Source organism: Gopherus evgoodei, chromosome 15, assembly GCF_007399415.2.
Source record: "Gopherus evgoodei ecotype Sinaloan lineage chromosome 15, rGopEvg1_v1.p, whole genome shotgun sequence".
Classification (NCBI taxonomy): Eukaryota; Metazoa; Chordata; order Testudines; family Testudinidae; genus Gopherus; species Gopherus evgoodei.
Genome location: NC_044336.1, coordinates 27,558,203 through 27,581,277, shown reverse-complemented (window position 1 = coordinate 27,581,277; position 23,075 = coordinate 27,558,203). Strand labels below are relative to the sequence as shown.

The window sequence follows — 23,075 nt, the reverse complement described above, 5'->3', positions numbered from 1 at the left end:
TGAGTCTTCAGAAAGTAGATGAATCGATGATATAGATGATAAAATAACTCTCTATTACTAGTAGTGCTAGTTGCAAATGAAATATCACATGTATTCTACCTTGAATTAAGGGAATATTTAAAAAGTCTTGCATAGTAAGAAACTCTTGACAGAGGTGTGGAAACAAGCAGATCAACATTTGATTCAGATTTTTGACTGTGATGAAATGGTTTAGTTGACATTTGTCAGTGATGTATAAAAAAGGTCTCCACTATGTTTGCTTGGAACCTGACCGAAGGGAACATTTTAGAAGAATTCTTGAAACTTTTTTTCCCTCTGCGTGCGTAAAGAGTGAGACTTCCACCCTTGTTCTTGTATCAAAGGAAAGGGAACATTAAGTTAAATGTGAGGGTAGCATATGCAATGCATCAAGATGGAGCTACATCTCGAATGTATGTGAAAGGTGGAATTGCTGAAAAAGAAGTCACCTGCTAAATGAGCTGGTCTTTCTATAGAGAGCCTAAAACACAGGAGCCATGGCACAAGAGCCAGCAAACAGAGCTGAAAACAGCCGAGATCTGTCGGAGAAGAAGGGAGCCAAACCCCTGTTCCTTAGGGGCAGCAAGTCACTTCTTGAGAGAGAGAATGTGTGTATGTATTTTGCTTGCTGATTTGTTTTCAGTTTGAAAGTCTGGTAGGGGGAATGTGTTGTGATCAAAAGCTCTGCTTCTCTCACATCTGAACCTTGATTGGGGACCCTTGCAAAGGAAATTCAACCCAACAGTAAAAGGTTCTTTAACCATATAAATAAAAAGAAAACAGGGAAAGACTTGGTGTTTAGTGGTTCCACATCTTATGTGGTGCAGACTAGGTGTTGGGCCATACCTAGATTATTTTTAAACAAATACTTTACCTCCATTTTTAATAAGGTAATGAGGAGCTTGGGGCAGTGGCATGAGGACAAGGATATGGAAGTACAGATGACCACATCTGAGTGGAAGCCAAACTCAAACAGCTTAATAGGACCAACTGGGGGTGGGAGGGATGGATAAACTCCATCCAAGAACATTAAAGGAACTGTCACGTAAAATTGCAAGCCCAATAGCAAGGATTTTTAATGGCTTCTTAAACTTGGGTCATATCCCATTACTGGAGAATTTGAAAATATAGTACATATTTAAGAAGTGGGGATGGGGGAGAAGTGATCCAGGAAACTACAGGCCCTTTAATATGACCTCAGCTGTATGCAAGGTCTGAGAAATTTTGAAAGAGAATATTTAAGGACATTACTTAATGTCAATTGGGATAAACTACAGCATGATTTTACAAAAGGTAGATCATACTACACCAACCTGATTTTTCTTTGAGAAGCTAATAGATATTCTAAACAGAAGAAATGCAATAGATCTAATCCAGTGATTCTCAGACTTTTGTACTGGTGACCCCTTTCACACAGCAAGCCTCTGAGTGTGACCCCCCCCCAATAAATTAAAAATACTTTTTTATATGTTTAACACCATTATAAATGCTGGAGGCAAAGCAGGGTTTGGGGTGGAGGCTGACAGCTCCTGACCCCGCCCCCAGGTAATAACCTTGCATCCCAACCTCCAGTTTGAGAAACCCTGATTAATCTAATTAGAGTTAAATGAAGTATTTGATGCAGTCCTATGTGGGAATTTATTAGTTAGAGAAGATGGGCATTAATATGAGTATTGAATGATGGGTAAGAACTGGTTAAAGGGGAGACAATAAAGGGTCATATTGAAAGGTGAACTTGCAGGTTTGAGGAAGGTTAGTAAAGGAAATCCTCAAGGATTGGTCTTCGGACCAAGCTTATTTAACATTTTCATTAATGACCTTGATGCAAAAAGTGAGTGTGCGCTAATAACATCTGTGGATGACACAAAGTTGGGAGGTACTGCCAATATGGAGGAGGACCAGAATATCATACAAGAAGATTTGGATAACCTTGAAAACTGGAGTAATAGAAATGGGATGAAATGTAATAGTTCAAAGTCCAAGCTCATGCACTTACCGGCTAACAAAAAGCATTTTTGATATAACCTGGGGCTGTATCAATTGGAAGTGACAGAGAAGGTGAAAGACTTGGATATTAGTTGATCGCAGGATGATTCTGAGCTGCCAGTGTGATGCAGCCATGTAATAAAATCATAGTATGCATCAGGCAAGGTATTTCCAATAGAGAGATGGAAGTGTTATTACCATTATACAAGTCATTGGTGAGACCTCATCTGATGCTAGGTCCTCTCAGATTAGTAGAAGGTGCTGTCAGCAGGTATTCTTCATAAGGCCCCTGGAGTTCTGGAATGTTCGCCTGCTTCAGTCAAAAATACCCCAAAGTTGCCAGCACTCTGCAAGGCCCATTTTTCTTGTCTGCCATTTGAATTAGCAGAGTGAAATGCTAGCCAATTTGTTTGGGAGTGTTTTGTATGGAGGGCTGTTTTTTGGCAGAAAGGGTAAGCTGACTGAAATTGACATTTGATTTGTAATTTTATAGAATTTGCAGGGTGCTCAGAGACTGTGCATGGGCACTTTTTTAGGCTCTAAATTGAAGTAAAATTAAATTTAGAATACTTTTCCACCCAATGTACGATGCATTTATGGAACTCATTGTAACATAGTATCATTGAGGCCAGGAGCCTAGAAGATTAAAAACAAATTAGATATTTATATGAATAACGAGAACATCCAGAGTTAGTCAATATTAAACAAAGCAAAAAACCCTCAAAGGGTTTGGAAAGTGAAATAAATCCATTTGCTTCAAGACATAAGTCAAACTGTAGCTATTTGGGGTTCCCTTTGGGGAGCAGTCTGAAATTTTGACCTTAGATGGGATCAAAACCAGTTGTATATAATGAAGATCCTCATCAACATAAGAATTGTCATAATAGATCAGAGGAATGGTCTATCAAGTTAAATCTTCCATCATTAGCTGTGGTTAGTATCAACAGCTTCAGAGAGAGGTGCAAGAAAACCTTATAGCAAGATGTTATGGATAATCTGCCCACAGAAACCCATCACTGGCATATGCATGCATGTCAGCTTTTGGATGGTGTACAGATTATTTCTCAGTTGCAATATTTTGTTTGATTTTTCCCTTTATTACGCAATTCCCATCCATATCTTTTACTCACCATTTGCTATGGTACACACTGAGCATTTCTAAGGGTCCTTTAGATCCCCAACGTTGATACTGTCCCAGAAGTTTCTAAACATCCTGTGTGATAAAGGATTTTTCAAGGGAGAGCTGACCCCGTGGAACAAAGTCTCTTATTTAAATGTTCTAGCCTTCTCATCTTTCAGGATGTTTTCCTGGCTGTAGTGTTAATCAGAACATTTTATTATACAAACATAATACAGTTATCACTTATTTATATCAAATCTGATTTCCGTGGTTGGAAACAGTATCAGTCACACTTATTCGTATCTCTCTGTTCCTGAGGCCCTTCTAGTTCGCAGGGATCACGCGTCTTCCAGGGATAATTGCCAGTTTACCCCACTGTGCTCCTATTCATCTGCTTTGGCTAACTTTAAACCTGGGATCTGACAAGTGTCCCAGATTTTTGAACATGCACTACAAATGTTCAGGGGGTCATTCTCAATGAGACATGGGCATGCTCTTGGCATGCATGTTCATAAATGAAGTTCAGCAACAAATATATTTGTTCAACTGATCCACATGCATTTAACAATAAATTTGGATTGGACTCGTGTCCCTTATTCTGTCCTAGAATAAAAGCTTAATATATAAGATCTCTCTGAAACCTCTGCTTCTTACTGTAAAGTGTATCATTTCCTAAGGGCTTTTCAACCAAGGGGGAATCTCCATGAAATGCTGATAAGGGATTCTTGATTATGCTGTTCCACGTGTGCCCCAGAAAGCAGGATTTAATGTTTGTTAATGTAACATGGTGATAGCTAACTTGTACTGCATCCCTGATTGCTGCAGTGTTTTTTTTATCAAGGACATGGCTTGGGATGCAGTCCAGGAACCAGGAGCCAATTTTCCTGCTAATTTTCTGCAGCAGAATCTCTAGGATAGAAGCAGGAATCAGCAGAAGCTGTAGAAATTTTATCCTGACATACTGGCTTTTTTGTTTCCTTCCTAGAATGTATAGTCTCTTAGCCATGTGCTCCAGTTTCTAGTTTTCTTTATAAATTATACATTTATATGGCTCCAGCTTTGCAGTAAGTTTTTTGCCTGCTGTTCTGAATCTTAATGAGCACCCCAGGTGGCTTTGCTTCAGACAGGCAAGGGAATGCTGAACATTTCTGACATAAATATAAAGAACCACATTGCTTCTTTTGTTTCCTTTTCCTAGTTTAGGTATTGATATGGAGAAGAGAATGGGCAGGCGGGAAGAGCTGCCAAATGCAATTTTTAAGCAGTATTTTTGCCTGACAAAAGCACTAAGTAGCTGGTGTAGTGCTGGTCCTAGGTACTGATCAAGTTAAGATGCTGTTGGGTTTGGATTTCATACATTTGCACTGCCCTTGTGGATATGGAAGCGTGTGTGTGAATGTGCTGCTTGATCAGTTTTACCTTGTTGCTGTCAAATCAACAGCCTTAGGCAGGACTAAGAAGGGCAAACAAGTGGTTTGTTCCAAACTGAAAACATCACGCATCCTAGGTTAGGTACCACAGACGTAGTACCTCAGTGTACTGTAACGCCTCTTTTCAGGCTTTAATTTTTTTAATTTAAAACACTTTTTTATGTTAGATGTAAGCTATCATGAATATACAGAATAGGAAAAAAAACCCTTTAAAATGTAGTGACATGTCTGTGCTTAATGTAGCACAAAACTGGCATATTTAATGCAAAAATGAAGTGCATTTTTAAGATTACATCTATAAAAATTGGTATTTCTTAACTCTGTGGAGTTCTAGTACTAAGGCCCAGGAGTAGAAAACACTACATAATTTGCTGCTGGAATGTTAATTTCTTGACTTGTTATTTTAATGGTACAAACTTAGTCTCGCTTTAGTACAGTTTTTAAATTCAATTTCCTTGTCTGTGTTCTTTTGAATGGCGGGGGGGGGGAGCAGAAGGGAGAAGAATCATGAGCTGTTTAGGTTACATAGTTTACGAGTTTTGCATGTTTTACGAGTTGAGCTGGAAGTTCCTCATATTGAAAAACGTGCATTCAGTAAATGGTATGTGGGGAGAGTGCATCTTCATGCACACCTGTTGGCTTCAGGAAATCAACATGAGGTTTTAAATAGCCACATCTTTCAGTCAAACCAGTTTTTTCAACCCAAAACACTAGATTTTGTTTCCAAACGGAATGTTTGAACATTCTGGCCTGAATCCTTATCCCTAAAGCACTTAGTCTAGGGACCCAGTCCCACAAACAATTAAGCACATGTATAATTTTACTTGTGAAAGTAGGATGGGGGCCTAAATTAGAACAAAAACAAGAGATGGGAGCAGGTGACCAAGGTGAAGACAATATTGATCCTAGAGTTTCTGTCGAGGGTAAAATGCACTTCTTGAAGATTTGACACTTACATAGCATCTTAAATATGGTATCTGCAAAAGTACAGCAGCAGGATGGGGCATTATTTCATCTGTGAAAGAAGGAAGAGTAATCCCCAATGAACTGCCAGCACTTCCTGCAGCACCTGTTTTTCCTTGGTGATCTCCCATCCAAATACTGGCCAGGCCTGACCCAGGGGTGTTGAGGTCACTCCCTGAGGTACCTTTGGCTGCACCATGTAATCTGGTTAGCTTGAAAAGTTTTTGGTTTTGTTATATTACAAAGTGGGAAGTGCTTGCTTTCTTTCTTTGACTTTTTTTGTAACACTTATTGCTTTGAAGGTCTGTAATTCAGTTCTGGTGCAGTTATTGAGTCAGGATTAGATGTTCAGTCATGTCAGGTTTCTTGCGAGTAGGCTGTTTTTAAAGGAAAGTGAAATAATGAGGAGTGCAAGTCTAGGGCCCTTATTGTATGCATTGCAGTTGTAGCCATGTCGGTTCCAGGGTATTAGAGACAAGGTGGGTGAGGTAATACCTTTTATTGGACCAATTTCTGTTGTTCCTCACCAAACAAGGAGCCTTCACTGGAGAAGTAGATAGCATCATGGAACGGGTCACCCAAATACCCAGAGAGAACCTGCTTCAATATAGAAATAAAACCCCCTTTGACTGCACACCTCCAGTTATCACCTATCACTCTGCACTGGAACCGCTACAGCTACAACCAATACTGAAAAAAATCTTACCTGAACCTGCATTTTTTGCCTTCAAACACAACACCCTCCACCCCCCAATCTCTCCAGCCTCACTAGATGCAAGCTCCCCATAGACCAGGACACCAACGGAAATGGATGAAACCAAGCTGCGAGGGGTTGCAAGTGCTTTGGAGGATAGGATTAAAATTCAAAATGATCTGGACAAACTGGAGAAATGGTCTCAAGTAAATAGGATGAAATTCAATAAGAAAAAATGCAAAGTACTCCACTTGGGAAGGAACAATTATTTGCACACATACAAAATGGGAAATGACTGCCTAGGAAGAGGTACTATAGAAAGGGATCTGGGGGTCATAGTGAATCACAAGCTAAATATGAGTCAACAGTGTAACACTGTATCAAAAAAGGCGAACATCATTCTAGAATGTATTAGCAGGAGTGTTGTAAGCAAGACATGAGCAGCAGTTCTTCTCTACTATGCACTGATTAGGCCTCAACTGGAGTACTGTGTCAAGTTTTGGGCACCACATTTCAGGAAGGATGTGGACAAATTGGAGAAAGTTGAGAGAAGAGTGACAAAAATGATTAAAGGTCTAGAAAACATGACCTATGAGGAAAGATTGAAAAGATTGGGTTTGTTTAGTCTGGAAAAGAGAAGACAGAGGGGGAAGTACGTAAAAGGTTGTTACAAGGAGGAGGGAGAAAAATTGTTTTTCTTAACCTCTGAGGCTAGGACAAGAAGCAATGGGCTTAAATTGCAGCAAGGGAGGTTTAGGTTGGACATTACAAAAAACTTCCTGTCAGGGTGGTTAAGCACTGGAATAAATTGACTAGGGAGGTTGTGGAATCTTCATCTTTGGAGATTTTTAAGAGTAAGTTAGACAAACACCTGTCAGGAACGGTCTAGATAATACTTAGTCCTGCCATGAGGTGGTGGGACTGGACTAGATGACCTCTCAAGGTCCCTTCCAATTCTATGATTCTAAAGTGGCACCCAGACCCTGTCAGAACAACAGATGCAAAACCTGCCGACATAGCTCCACCACTGCAATGATCAATGCAGGGATTTGGAGCAATCAAATTTTTGAATTGCTCCATTACGGCGCCACTCCAGCTCCGGGCATAAATGCTCCCACAGTACACCTTTCCATGGATCCCTCACATGTCTATCACAGCATGTGGTATACCTCATCCAGTGCACTAAATACCCCAATAACAACTATGTGGGAGAAATCAGACAATCACCGCATTCTGAAATGAGCTCACAAGAAAATAAGACAAAACCACCCTCTCAACTGTGGGTGAACACTTTTCACAAAGCGAACACTCAATATCTGATCTATCAGTCCTTATCCTCAAAGGAAACCTGCACAACACTTTCAAAAGATGATCCAGAGAGCCTGAATTCATTACTCTGCTAGACATTAAAAATCATAGACTGAACAGTGAGATTGGATATATGGCTTATTACAACAACCTGTAACCCACTGACTCCTTGCTTTTGTCCTATGACTGCAGAGGTGGTAACAGGCCATTCTACCTTGAATGGTCCCTTAAAATATATGCTAACTACTCATGCTAAACATTTGTTCCACCTTGCATTTAGCTGTTGCACTTGGAGTCCCTTTCTCAGACCTGAAGAAGGGCTCTGTGTGGCTGCAACGTGTGTCTCTTTTATCAACAGAAGTTAGTCCAATAGAAGATATTACCTCACCCACCTTGTCTCTCTAGGACTCTTAGTCATAGGTAGCTGCATAAGGGTTAATGTCGTCAGAAGAGTTCCATTAAGATTCTCAAATTTATTTGACAACTTGTCAGATATGGTGGAGTCTTAAAGATGAGCTGTAAAGGAATTTAAAAAAAAATGAAAAATTCCAAGTCCTTCCCAGAATATGTATTCTAGAGTTCTGGGGGCTTCCCTCTCTCCCCACGCTCCAAAAGCTGGAGACAAACTTCTAAAGGGTAAAGAATGCAGTTCTACTATAGGTAATATCCCGAACTCTGCTCCTGAAAAGTTTAATATTTAAAAAAAAACAACAAATTTTTCATTTGTATGTTTCACTTTTTAAAAAGTTACATCAACAACTCCAATACACCCTCTTTTTAAAGAGAGCACTTTAAAGTGTACCTCAGATTGCTAACACATATTAAAGGTCTTTAAAAAAAAAACCACAGCTAAACAAAAAACCCACCTTCTAGGCCACTGATTTTTTTTATTTTTTTTTGTCTCTTGTTTGAGTGGTCACTTAAGGCAGGGTTTACTATATTCTGTTATTGATCTGGAATCTTGAATAGTGTGTTCACATTACTTTTTAATAAAGCATTTCAGTTAGACATTAACTAATCCAGGATGCTTGGCAGAAATCTATTGGCATCTGATCTCCATACTGTACAGCACTATGGGCCCTGGAAATGAAGAAATCTTAGCAATGCAAGACTTAAGTAAAGCTTTATTAAATCTCTTCTGCGAACTGGAGTGAGCCTGCTGGATGTTTATGAGAATTCAGTGAGATTGCAGATTAACAAAGTAAGAATTAACGCAGTTCTGCTGGAACAAAAAGAGAACTTCCATAGCTTTCTTATCTCCAATTTTTCTTCCCACTCTTAATAGAATGCTTAAAATGTTGCTTGTTAAGGATGGATTAACAAAGCTGAACTTTAACTCTTTGTGAGAGTTATAAGGTAGCAATGAGAATTACAGCATCGGTAATAAGTGGTGAATTTTTTCACTAAGCATTATTATCTTCTCTTGTTTCTAGATGAAGACTGTTAGCGTTGCCTTAGTTTTGTGCCTAAACGTAGGTGTTGATCCTCCTGATGTGGTGAAGACAACTCCCTGTGCGCGTCTGGAGTGCTGGATAGGTAAGCTTATTGAATATCTTTGGGAGCAATTTGGAAACGTTGCTTTGTCTCATTAATGTTCAGGTGTATGAGCTCATTGCAGTCCCACCAGCATGTGTTTCCTGGGCTAAAGGTAGGTTGAACAAAAGAAAATCTATGACATCTGATTTGAATATGTCTGTGTAAATAAGTCCTTGCCTACACTACACAATTAGGTCAACGCAAGCTGCCTTGTGACAACCTAGCTGTGGAAGTATCTTTACTTAAGTTTGGCGCCTGCCGTCGTAAGTGCCTTTCTTTGCTGATTTAGTAACACCACTTCCCCGAGTGGCGTAGAGTTACTGTTGATGTAATTAGGTCGACAGTGTCAGTGTAGATACTGTGTTGCTTACGTTGACTGTAAATGGCCTCATTGAGCCATCCCATAATACCCCACACTGGCAATTTGATAGATACAAGCGCTTCTGATAAGGATGCATACTACCAACATAAGGAACCAAGTGTGCACACAACTGTGGTGGCTGGATGCCGATATAAGTTAAGTCAACATAATTTGGTAGTGTAGAGATGGTCTTAGGCAATTATTTCCCCAACAGTAAGTGCTGTGGTATGCACTACTTCCTGGTTTATTCCAAAATGCAACATGTGGAGGAAAAAAATGATTCTGTTAGCTGTTTATTTTTTTTAGGCTTGCAGAGAGCCTTAAAAATACCATGTTCTACAAAATTCTTTGGCTACTTTGGATTGGGGGCGTGAGTTTAGAAGTTAAGGATACTTCCCAGAAACCATCCTGCTGACAGCCCTTACTCTTACGAATGTTTACTTCATTACTGTGGTGGTGGATACTTGTCCCTGGCCTTTTAATTGAAAATGGGGATTTCCCTCATGGTTTGGGGGCAAAAGTTAGATTGCTGTCAAATTCGTCTGGTACTAATAATGTTGGGATGTGAAGTATTTCTCATGTGCAGGCTGTCTAACAGCTGTGTGTTTTCAGTAAATTAAACCTAAAGCCATGCCATCTGGAACGTGCAATCTTGGGGCTTACAGCAGACTGAAGCAAATTCTCCATTGTACAGAGTTCCTGGTTTTCAAAATTGGCTTTCTCTTGTTCCCACCCTCACTGAAACTGGTATTCTAACTTTTCTTACCAAAAATGTTACAAATGCTGAAGATGTTACAGTAGTTAAAAAGCACTGAACATGCACCCACAAATGTATCCAAATGCAACAGTTGTGTTTGATGGAATGAGCCATTTGTAGCATTAATTTCTTGAGTGAAAATGAAATTCACCAAAACTAAATTGGGTGGGGATAGGACAAAATGAAGAACAATCAGGACTCATCCAGATATGATGATTAGTGATTGACATCAGCAAGAAAAATTTAGTGCAGTTCTTTTGTTTTAATTTAAAATATATAAAGTGCCTTTTACATTTTTACATAAATTTAAAATAGTCACATAAAACCTGTACTGCAGTATAGTTTTGAGATAACAAAAGCATGGATTATGGTAACAGCTTCTGGATATGAAAGACTCCTTCATAATATTTTAGCCAGATGCAGGTGGAAGGGAGAGAGCCGGCCTGGGTAGTGATGTTATAGGGCCATTTAACAGCAGTTATGGATTGAATTTAGACTCCTATCTTGTGAACTCTAGTAATAGATGGCAGGCACATTCAATCAAAAAGTCAGATGCAGTTCTTATCATGCCTCCTGCATGCTTCCCTGAAACGATCAGAATTACTTTGGTCTTTGCCATCTAGCCTTTACTGATAACCTCCTAATGTCAGCCAGACATCAAGGAAGTCATAGAGAGCTAGGTGTTGTCATCATCAGATACCTTGTCCCATGCTTCTTCACTAACTGTCCTACAAGCCCAGTGTACACATTGCACAGGAAGGGAGACAAACTAGAACCCTGGATGAGCAAATGCCACAAACTACCCTCTGGAAATTCTGCTCAAGGACAAACAGCCGTCCAAGAGGAGCACCACCCACTTGTGATGTGGTCTGCTAGCAAGTCTACACCAGCTGATGATTGATGGTGTCTACATTGTGTTTGCATGTTGTAGTCCATAGTGCTGCCGATACTTTAGAGTTAATACTATTATTTTAAAGCTAAGAGGCTTATTGATAAAATAAGACATTTTAAGGGCTATACTATAACTGCCAGGCCCACCGCTTTGAATGTGCTTGTGAATTGTTTTGTAAGATGATTCTGTGGAGTATCCCTTGTTGCTGTGGCAGTTTTATCCAGATACCTTCGGTGCTCAGCTAATAAATTAAAAAACATAGAGACTAAAGTGTGATTAGGTAATTCTCCCTGCAGTCTGTTCCCTGTGCCTTTCCTTGAATCTGTCCCATGTATCTCCCTGGAATGAGAGTTGAAGGAAGCATGCAGTTCTGAATTCTAGTAAGGTGAGGGATTGGTGTGCATATCTCTTGTAATTTTCCCTCAATGAGCAGAGAAACATGTCTGAACTTGTTTTCTATTTGTCTTCGTGAAAGCTAAGGTGAACCATTAGGCCTCTACTCCAAGTAATACACATAGTTTCCATAATGCTTCTTCTCCTTTCTAGAGGAATGACACCTGTCCTTTCTTCTTGTTTTGTTTTGTTTTATGGTCAGACATTAAATGCCACACCTGTAATGAAGAAAATGCCATTCTAGAAGATGCATGCCCTGTAGCATGCGAAGAAAAATCTCTGTTTAAAAGTGGTATAAATGAGCCGAATGCTGAACAGGGGGAAATGTAATTCTACAGAAATTTCTTTTTATATATACCACCTAATAGCAGTTGTGCATCAAAGCAAGGCAGGAGTATGTAGAGAGGTTTTTCAGGGCCCTTGTTGAGAAATGCATTAACTATAAAGCTGTGCTTGATATACATAAAGAAATGCCCATTTTCGTCCATTTATTTAAAATGTCAGAGCATGTGTCTGTAAAAGTCACAAGAAAATGAAAGTGTTTCTGCTTGAGCTCTTTATCCCTCCTCCCTGCCAAAAGTGCTGCAGCCATTGGGACCGCCATGCAAACTGTAAAACTATAATTGCTACAACCTTAATCAGCTTTAGTTGTTGGTCTTATTTTGTAATTAAATGGAAAGATCACTGCCGCTTCCCTATCTCAGTAAAGAGAAAATGTAACATATTGACTTATTCCTGTATAATAAATCAATAACTAAAATTATAAAGAGGTCCTATTCATCACTCGACAAATGCCACTCCCTATGCACATTGCCATCTAATTAATCAAATTCTGCCAAAGATATTGCTATTTTCAAGCTTTAGTATGAGATTTGATGTCAGTCCTATACTTGTCCAGCGTGAAATCCTCTAGAAGGCACAGGTTAGCTCATAGCAGCCTTAAGAGTGCGTGAGTAAACTTTTAAAAAAGTTACTTATTGAATGTGCCTATTCCAGTCTCCCTGGTTTCCAACCTCAAGTTATTAACACCTTCATTGGCTGGTTTTATAGAGTGGCACCAAGTTCATTATTTTTGTACATGGCTCTGAAAGGGCCTCATGAAAAATGCTAGTATCCCTGAGGCGTTCCAAAGCCCACAGTACACATTTCTTCACTGAGTGAAATGGAAGTATTGTTCATTAGCCTTTTTATGCATTTTACTAATTTCAGCTTGAACTGTTAAGTAATCCTGTACAATTGCCAGTGTGTTTTGTTATTTAATCATGGGGTACTGCGGTAGTATCTTTGTGTAGTTAACTTGCTATCAGCATTTCTATGATGAAGTCTGAGGGGCTTTTGAAGATTTATTGTTCACCAGTTCCAAAGGACTTGTGGTTGAAATTTGGCTTAAATGGCAATAGGCCTACTTCAGTTTTTCCACAATTTGCTCGTTTTCAGAAAAGTGTCAAAAATACATTGTTGCAGTTTAAAATAGAGAGTTTTTTTTGTTTAGAAACTATATTGGTGACTTTTGGAACTGCAGGATCATTAGTGCACAGCGCCCTGCTTTTGCATTAAAGGACTGATCTTCCCCAAAGAAATAAATGGCTAAACTTGCATTAATTTCTGAATAGGGCCCCATCAAATTTAAGGACCATTTTGGTCAATTGCACGGTCATAGGATTTAAAAAATAGTAAATTTCATGATTTCAGCTATTTCAATCTGTAATTGTAGAGGGTCTGACTCAAAAAAGGAGTTGTGGGGGAAGGGGTCCACAAGGTTGTTGTGTGGGGGAGTTGCGGTACTGCTACTATTACTTCTGCGCTGCTGGTGGTGGAGGTGGCGCTACCTTCAGAGATGAGCAGCTGGAGAGCGGTGGCTGCTGGCCGGGAGCCCAGCTCTGGGGCAGAGCCGCCACCAGCAGCAGTGCAGACACAAGGATGGCATGGGATGGTGCTGCCTGCAGATCTGGGCCGTCCGTCAGCAGCAGCCACCGCTCTCCGGCTGCCCAGCTCTGAAAGCAGCAGCACAGAAGTAAGGGTGGCCTGGTATGGTATTGCCACCCTTCCTTCTGCGCTGCTGCTGGCGGGATGCTGCCTTCAGAGCTGAGCACCCGGCCAACAGCTATTGCTCGGCAGCTGCCCAACTCTGAAGTCAGCGCAGAAGTAATACCATGACCCCCCTAAAATAATCTTGTGACCCCCCTGCAATTCCCTTTTGGGTCAGAACTCCCAATTTGAGAAATGCTAGTCTTCCCCATGAAATTTGTATAATATAGAATAAAAGCACATGAAACACTAGATTTCATGGTGGTAGACCAGATTTTTACATATTTTTCATGGCTGTGAATTTGGTAGGGCCCTATTTGTAAGCAAGGCTTGACCTTAGTTTATGTAGATAGCTCTTCTTGAATAAAACAGAATGGGAGAGCCCATGGATTTTCTTCTCTTTTTGTATCTCTTCTAAAATCTCAGTCCTTGCAAAAGCATTGATGATTCACCTCCCAAAATGCTTAAGAAATAAACCTTTCTATGAAGAAAAAAATGGTATATTTAAACTTTAATGTTGATTTTTGGTATATACGGCTATCCTGCTGCCCACCTTGGCAACTGTTTGTATACACTGTTGACATCTGCCTGGCAATAGCCAGAAAGAGCTTTGAGGAGCTGGAGTCTTGCCTGCCATTTGACCTTGACCTCTTGGTCAAGTACTATTTGAAACGGCAGCAGAACCTAAATGTGCTCTCCATCTCACCAGCTCATTTACAGCTACAGATCTTTCTGAACAATCAGCCAATCATTTTTTAACTGTACCCTACTTATTTGGGGATGAAGCCTGACTGCTCTGTCCTTTCAATAACACATCAAGAAGATATGCTAAAATCCAGTTGAGATTTGCACTGCTCCGCGGGCTTGCCAACTACTCATGGGGCGTTAGCCCTGCAGCCTTATAGACATCTACCAATTTCCTCATTATTGCGTCTGTTGAATACTGTGCAGCAGCTTGGGGCTCCAGTAGTCACTGTGGCAAGTTGGACTTGATCAACCCTGCCCTTTGTATCCTTACTTTTGCCATGTGGACAGTTCCAGTCTCCTGGCTAGCATTGCTCCCCTAATGGTTAAATGTGAAGGCAGGGCCCTGGCCACATTATTGTGTGCAGCCAATTGTTCAAACTGCTTACTTCACAATTTCATCTCAAAGCCATGTCAAAAAACTTGCTAAAGTCAGATGCCTCTTTACTGGAATAGTTGAACCTCTCAAATGGTATATTGGACACAACCTTTCTAAGGAACAATGGCAACAGGTGATATGGGACTATATTTTGGATTTCTGGTGCATTTCTTGGCAGATAGACAACTCAGATCTGTGTCTCCTAGTCTCTCCAGATCAGATTGTGTGTGCCCCTCAGAACAATCATATGAATCGAAAGATCGTTCTTGTTGTTATAACAGGAGATGTTGTGGTCGCAGGTGGTTTAACTTACATCTTTACTGTTGGGGCTTCCTGAACTCCGGGCTCAAGAACAAACAATGTGCCATCTGGCTATGGACTGCTCTATCATCTTGTTGGTGGAAGGTGCACTTGATGGGTCCAGATGCTGCTGCTGTGATAGGGGCTACATCACTTTCTTAACATCTAGTTCATTGTTTTTGCTGTGAGAAGCCATATGCCAGAAAAAGCTTTTGGTCTGTTAAGAAAATCTCAGTCACCATAAAAAAAACCTTAGTTTCTCCCATACTTTATAAAGTGGTGTTATGAAATTCTGGTGCTGGAGGTATGCAATGGAGTATTTATGCTAAATAAAACATTTAAAAGAAATATGACTTCATCAATTTTTTGAGCCTTGCTTTTTTAATCAATAAGATTCTACATTAACTGGCCAGTACTAGCTTCTAGATTCTTGATACTCGTTGTGGCCAGTTACACGGCCATGGGCTTTGAGTAAAGCAGATAAAGAGCAGCTGAAATTGCCAGGTATGTTGGAACAGTGTCTCTGCAGTGTCTAGGGAGATGAACTTTGTGCTCAAAAGTATAAAAAGCTTTAAAAAAGAGTTAATCAAATCTCTGTTGATAAACCAAGTATTTCCAAGTATTAATATAAAATCTAGGTCCTCTCACTGCCATTGTTCCCCCCCACCCCCAGGATTGGTGTATTTTTTTTTAATGTTATCAGCTCTTATTTATATTTAAAAAACCTAAAGTTACACCTCACATTTTTCCTAAGAAGATTTTGACTTCCCACTTTGAGAAAAAATATTCTTATTGCAAGTTATTGCAGACATTGGTGCTCTTCAATTCTGTATAACAGTAGATAAACTTGGGATCAATTCCTAGGGATACTAGGTAACTATTGTGAAAAGCTTTGTGAATGAATTTGAAACTGATGGTTTTACTTTAAAATAAATACCCTGAATCATGAAAGATGCCTGTCTTAGAATATCATGAACATATTTTATCACATGCACTAGCCGGGAGGCTGAAAGTGAGGAAAACTTTATTCTCTCTTACAAAGATTGTAGATCATACTTTGACACAAATAGTGACTACTCAGACTATTAATTTTGTCATCTGAATTCATTTTGAACTTGACAGAAACCTAGCCTGGAGTAAGTGAAGTTGGGTTATGGAGTCAAGTACTCATTGAGGTGGAATTTTTTTTTTTTTTTTGCATTGTGCAAAAGCAGACTATTTAGTAGTGATCAAAAATACTCATTTATGTTTTCTATTTCTAGATCCTCTGTCAATGGGTCCTCAAAAAGCTCTGGAAACGATTGGTGCAAATTTACAAAAGCAGTATGAAAACTGGCAGCCCAGGGTAAGTGGGTGTGTTTGTTCTTGACTTTCCCCACAGTTCCTGTCCCTGTAGACCCAATACTATTACGGGAAAACTGGCGTAGGTTAAAAATGAAGCTATGCATCTATTATATAACTGAGTGATCTCACAGCCTCCATTGCTTGCCTGTCCTTCCTTGTGGACAGGCTCTTGCAGGTTCTTAAACGCAGTTAACTTTATGCTTCAAGTGTCTCTTGGCTAATGCTTTGTTTAACCATGTCGGGGTAATTGTTCAAACTCTAGATGCTACATTTATTTATTTATTTATTTATTTATTTATTTATTTATTTATTTATTTTTACTATTAGTTTACATTTTGGAGAATTTTAGACCTTTTTTGCGGATCATGGTCTCTTTTCTGTAGTAATAATGTTCTTGGTACATTTCTGCAACCTCAGCTAGTTGGAATGTGTATCTCTTGGCTCCCACATAGTAGTGCATTTCTTAATGTTTTAGATGGAACAAACTAATTATCTTGTAAGGCCCATAGCTAATAGATGTTCCTGGTTTTGTTGAGAGAGGTACTTTTAAGATTCAGTCACTGACTGTTAACTCTGCCTAATGCGTTGGTTCTCAACCTCTTTACCATTGTGTACTGCATATGCAGCTCTCAGTGTTATGTGGGATGCATCCACACTATATCTATCCATCTGTCTATCTGTCACATGGGCTGCAGCTGTGTACTGATTGGTCCGCAAATGGGCCACGGGTTGAGAACCACTGGTTTAATGTATGGCAGGCATATATTTTTGAAATGAAAATGTAATGAAGATTTGATCATAATGCCATAAAGCAGGTGATAAATAGCCAGCAACTTAACAGCTGTCTTTTCATTCCTTACTTTAAAATCACATTTGAACCTTTGGTAAATTTCTTTGCTTCCTGATATTTCAATGTTCCACATTTTAGGAGCCTTGTTAAGGCTCACAAGGATAAAAGTTTATCATTTAATTTTTAAAAAATAAAAAATTTGAAACCTATTGAATTTTCGCCAGCATCATTAATTTCCTAGTTTGTCCTGTCCATGTCCTTTTCTGCAAGTCTTATCTTAGACCGTGAGCTATTTGGGGCAAAACCTCTTCCTCTTTGTGTACTGTACAGCATTGAGCACATTGTCACTATTACACAGTAACTTCTCAATATGAAATGCATTTTATGTGACCTAGTTTGTTCAGAGGAGAAGCAGCTTTACCAGTTGGGTTTGACTAAAATGTATGTTGTGCTTTTATATCCTATACTGGTGATTGAAATTATTTTATTTCCTAATGTTTGTGAACTTATATCCTCCATTTCATGAAGGATATGGGAAAGGTTATTGTTTCATCTTTTCCTTTTAACTTATATTTTCAATATTTTGATCACCATCTTTGAGGTTCATATACCTTGTATGTCAGCAAGGGGACTGTTGTGCTTCCCACCAGCTATACTGACAATCTCATTGTTTCATGTACAAAATTAATCTGCTATTTTTTTCTGGCCTAAATCTTCATCAGTGGATGGTTCAGGAGCATGTCCTGAAATCTGGAAAATTTCTTTGGAATTTTATTCCACTCAAAGCAGTGAAGCCTGCTGAGAGAGACTTTGCTTTGGTTTTAGCAATGCCCTCAGCTAGTTTTAATCAGTCATTCTTGTTAAAATCTAATTGGCTATGCGTTGACATGAGGATGTTTCATAATTAATTGTTTCTATATAATTTATAAAATCAATATGGATAATAAATTTTGTTTTTTGTTTGGTCCTTGAGCCATGAGGGACCCAGTCTTGCTGTTTTCATGGCAGGCATCTCTTTCTGAAGACATTTTTGTTCTTTGTAAGGTCTTTGTTCAAGCTGATAATATCCATTAAGTATTAGTACCTTTATCGAGCGTGGCTTTGGTGATGGGAGTATTCTTCCATTGGAGCAGAAATGGTTCCCTTAGAGTACAGTTGCTGTAGGAGTCCTATTCCGTCCTGTCCTGTCCTCTCTAGGTTCTCATACCACTCTCCATCACCATAGTATGTGAATGCCTTTCAGTAGTGCATAAAGTAATGCAATTAAACATCTGTCATGTGGCATGTGTTCTCTCATTGGGTATGTCTACACTGCAATTAAAAACTCATTTCTAGCCTGTGTCTGCCGACTTGGGCTCCGGTTCTGGGGCTGTTTAATTCCAATTTGGACTTCCAGGCTGAGGCTGCAGCCTGAGGTCTGGGACCATCCCACCTCACAGCATCTTAGAGTCTGGGCTTCAACCCAAACCCAGAAGTGTACACTGCAATTAAACAGCCCCTCAGCCCAAGTCCTGTGAGCCTGAGTCAGCTGTCAAGGCCAGCTTTTGGTGTCTAATTGCAGTGTAGACATACCTGTTGTCTCCCCAGGTGGATGTGCAGTCTTGATTTGCATCATTTTTGGTAGGGTGGTTTTTTGATTTTAAATATACAGGTTGCTGTGTGTGTGTGTGTGTGTGTGTGTGTGTGTGTTAGAGAAGGCAAAGTCAAAGAAACACACTTTGCACCTGCAGTGAAAGATGGTGAGAATTGTGATGGTCATTCATTCCTGGACTGGTTCATTCCATAGTCTTAGAGTAGCCCCCATGTAAGTTGTCTCCAGCACAGAAGATCTTTATCCTTATTGTAGAGAACTTCATTGTGTCAGAAGAGCGAAGTTATTGACCACAGTCTACCTTTTCTGTTACACTACAGAAAAGTAGCAAGTTTAGTAGAGGATGTAGAAGGTATAGTGAAACTAGGCAACCTTTCAATCCATTATCACTGTACCTACATTTTCTGTCTCAAAGCCAGAGAAACAGTAAAATTTAAGCAGAGATGATTAATCTATTCAGAGTAGTCTTTACCTGTTAATAGCATTTAATTTTCCTATTATTTCATGGTGACGGGATGGGAGCAAACAGACGGATCTACAGATCACTTCCTCTATACAATTGTTTTCAGTTAAGTATTCAATGGATGTGTTGTTTTGCATCAGCATTTCAGTCTTTTAATAGATATTTGTTTGAAGGCCCTGTCCTAATTGTAACTCAAAACGTATTTAAGACAAGTTGATTTTCTTTTTGAATTTTCATTTTGGGTATACCGCAAACTTTCTCTTTTGATGCCCCTTTTTCAGGTAAAGGGTTTCATAATTTTGTGTTGCACAGAAAACCCAATTTCATAGGCCTCTTCCTTTAACTGTTTTCTTTGAGCTCTTATGTAACTTGTAGTATTATAAGGTTACTTAAAGGGAGTGGGAGAGACAGCTTTGAGTACAAGATCCTCCTGAGTACTGACAAGAGTATACCCTGTATGTGAAATGTCAAAATAGTTGTAATGAGTGACACTGGTTATTACACATGATTGCATTTATTAAATTTCCTCTCTTTCAGCAAAAGAAGTTGGTCGAATAAAAGATATTACCTCACCCATCTTATCTCTGCATTTATTAAGTAATGGAATTTTAAATTTTCATAGTACAGGCCACGTCTGGTATCTTCCATTTCAACAGTAATTGAGGAAATTAATGCTCTGGAACACATCTGATGTAAAACTCATAATATACTGTGTGGAATCTAACATTATAGCAGCAAAACACTTGGTGCACAGTAAAAACAAACATGTTTCTATGCTGTTTTAATACTGAGCCCATGGTACTGGAGACTGGTGAACAGGCTTCTGTAGCAGCAGGTACTCTGTGTGTGGGCAGACCTCATGCTGCCTTGTAGAGTTTGCACGAAACATGAGGCAATTACTGAGCTCAGATGTTTGTGTGCAAGGTGCCTGGTTCTCAAAAATAAATCACAGCCCTTTGAAACATTGCAAAGCTAAACACGTACCACTTTATTGCACTCTACAGGGCTCTTGAGTTTTCTGCAGTAATAAAGAGAAGTTGATGTAACATCTGCAATAAAACAATAGGAATGTTATTGAATTTCCTAGATCTTTGATATAAATATTAATAGATCTAGTTTTGTCTCTTTTGCTGTTTCTGACATGGTTGGAGATTTGAGGGAGGGAAGAAGACTTGGAAAGGGAAAAATTTGGCAATCTGAAATAAGGCCAGGTCGTTAAAACCTTCTAAGAGAGCTAGCTTTGTGGAGCTGCCTGTGTGAACTAGAAAACGCCCGTCAATATCTTTCGTATAGTGCAGGCATGAACAGTGCTTATTAACTGTACACTGGCCACTGAACTGCTAGGATGGTCCTCACAGTACAGTCCACCCAAGAATTATCACAGGACTTCACTGCCAGTGCAGTCTTGTTTGTCTGACGTTCTTCATAGAATGTTGTGTGAATCAATGTCTAGGAAATTATTGGTTTAAAAAAAAATACAAATACACTGGGCAGAAATCCTGAAGAGGAGGATCAAGCTTGAAAATTCTATTTGTTTCTGAAAGCTTCCAGGTTGTGTCTGGTACACATTTCCTTGCCAGGTCTTATTGAGCCCCTTTCTAAATAATTTATCAGTTTGCCATTGCTTGAAGTGTTTCTTATGATTAAATTTAAGGCTCTGCTTTATTGCTGTGTAGCTACATAAATTTGTGTGCTGCGGGAGGGGGAAAACACTTCAGCTGTTGTTTCATCTGCAAAATACTGCAGTTAAATAACATTTCAGTCATTTCGTTGCAAGTCTCAAATGAAAGTTTTATTGGGAAAAGGGAGTAGGAGATTACAAAGCTGCGGGCATACAGTGAAGACTTTCTCTGAAGAATTTTCCTAACAAATTAGAATTTTGGCAGTTCAGTTTGGAGATAATTTAGGTGGTGGTGAAAAAAATGAATTGGGGAAAAAGCAGCCTTTTCTATACACTGCCACCCTCCTCTCCTGGAGCAAAATACTTGATAAGTTTACCTTAGAAATTCTTCATGTACTCAGTAAAAATATTTAGATGAGAGAAACTGATTAAACTTAAATGGTATCTATCAGTATGTGTCCTTCCCTTCCTTCTCCTCACAGGATACTGACATCACCTTAAATGTAGTGATAGGGAATAGTCAATTACACCGGTAGCAGCTTGGCCTATGTGTGATGACAGAGTGTGGTGAAAGTTTAAATTTTGCTGAGTGAGGTGATGATTGGTGTTTCTGTTGGCAACAGTGCATATATACACCAAGAAAATCCACCATGCAGTGCAAAGGGGATGAACTTTCCTTAGCTTAGTTCCCTGTGTGAAAAACCAAGAGACATAGGCCTGGTCCACACTACGCTGTTAAACCGATTTTAACAGCGTTAAATCGATTTAACGCTGCACCCATCCACACTACACTGCTCTTTATATCGATTTAAAGGGCTCTTTAAATCGATTTCTGTACTCCTACAAAACAAGAGTAACGCTAAAATCGATATTACTATATCGATTTAGGGTTAGTGTGGACGCAAATCGACGTTATTGGCCTCATTCTTTTACAGTAGCTACCCATAGTGCACCGCTCCAGAAATCGACGCTAACCTCGGACCACGGACGCACACCACCGAATTAATGTGCCTAGTGTGGACACGCACAATCGATTTTATAATATCTGTTTTATAAAATCGGTTTAAGCTAATTCGAATTTATCCTGTAATATAGACGTACCCTTAGTTAAGCATTCAGTAAAGTGGGAACAATAGACATCTGATTGTTGACAGCACTACTGCAGTGATGTTTCACCAATATGCAGACGTGACTGTGGCCCCCTTCTGTACAGAGTCTGCTGCTACATGAATCAAAAATTGGAAGTTCATCTAAGCACAGCCTGAGGCTTGAGTTCTTGTTTAAATGTTCTGAAGAATTTTTGTGACAGAGAGATGATTGTGGAGCACAGGGGGTCATGTGGGAGGGTGAGAAAGAAGGGCAGCTTGCTACAGTCATGCTTTACAATTTAGTATTCCTTTTCTGATGCCCTTGCTTGAGAGAACACAAATGTTTTTCTACAACCTCTTGGCTGGAGTCCTCTGAATCGGGCTAGAACTGCCTGGGCATAAAAAGCACTTATTCCCCATTGTAGTTTGGCTGTTAAGCATGGAGCATTATACAGAAACTGCATTGTAAAAAGTCTTCCCATGGTCACTGACAGGTTCTCATAAGCATGCCGAATATCACCGCTTGCTCTAGTTGTAATGATCAGATCTTCAGCCTCCTGGCTTCTACCCTTCCCTAGGCACCGAGGTCTGCTTACTTCATATTGTGTATGTATTTGTGACAAATAGCAAATGAGGATGTGTAGCCAAAGGCAAAATTGTAGGCTGGATGGCACACAGTTTACATAATTCAGGATCTGATGTGAAGTAGTTTGCAGCATATGCTCATTAAATTTGCATGAATTTACATTTTTTTTCTTTTTGATTGACTGTGGTTTTTGAGTTTTTTTTCTTTTAATTCCAAACTGCTCAGAATACTCAGAGTAATGTTGGCTCCAATATGTTTTGTTTGAATTTCACCCTTGTTTTAACTATGCTCCTTTTCTCTCTTCCCACCCTGCACTTCTGCAGTGCAGTCACTATTCAGAGACACTGAACTGTGCTCCTGAAACAGAGGCTTCTGCAATACCATACTTTATTTCCACACAATAACTTCCTCAACTCCTTGCAGGCCAAAAAGTGATGTTTATTAAGTGTTACTGAATAAAGGTCATGTTAAGAAATCTAGTTTAAAATAATTCTCCACATTCCTGCACTGCCACTGCGTCACATTAGTGACGCACAGAAAATGAAATCTCATATCTGTGTGCTCCCTTATCATAACTAGACTGAGCAATTTGACCTTTTGAGAACTTTATTTTCTGTGTGTGTGTGTGTGTGCAGTGTGGCACTCATTACTACTGTGCTGAGTACCCTAAATGCTACAGCTAT

At 39.5% G+C, this 23,075-nt stretch overlaps 1 protein-coding gene across 2 annotated transcripts in view; it reads left to right on the top strand.

Annotated features, from left to right (window-relative positions):
* RPTOR (regulatory associated protein of MTOR complex 1) overlaps positions 1 to 23,075 on the top strand; it is a 288,180-nt gene that overhangs the window by 31,502 nt on the left and 233,603 nt on the right. For both annotated transcript variants that reach the window (XM_030533961.1, XM_030533960.1), the window contains exons 2-3: positions 8,953 to 9,055; positions 16,172 to 16,254. In XM_030533961.1, coding sequence (XP_030389821.1) covers positions 8,953 to 9,055; positions 16,172 to 16,254 — 186 coding nt within the window. The remainder of the gene's footprint in view (positions 1 to 8,952; positions 9,056 to 16,171; positions 16,255 to 23,075) is intronic.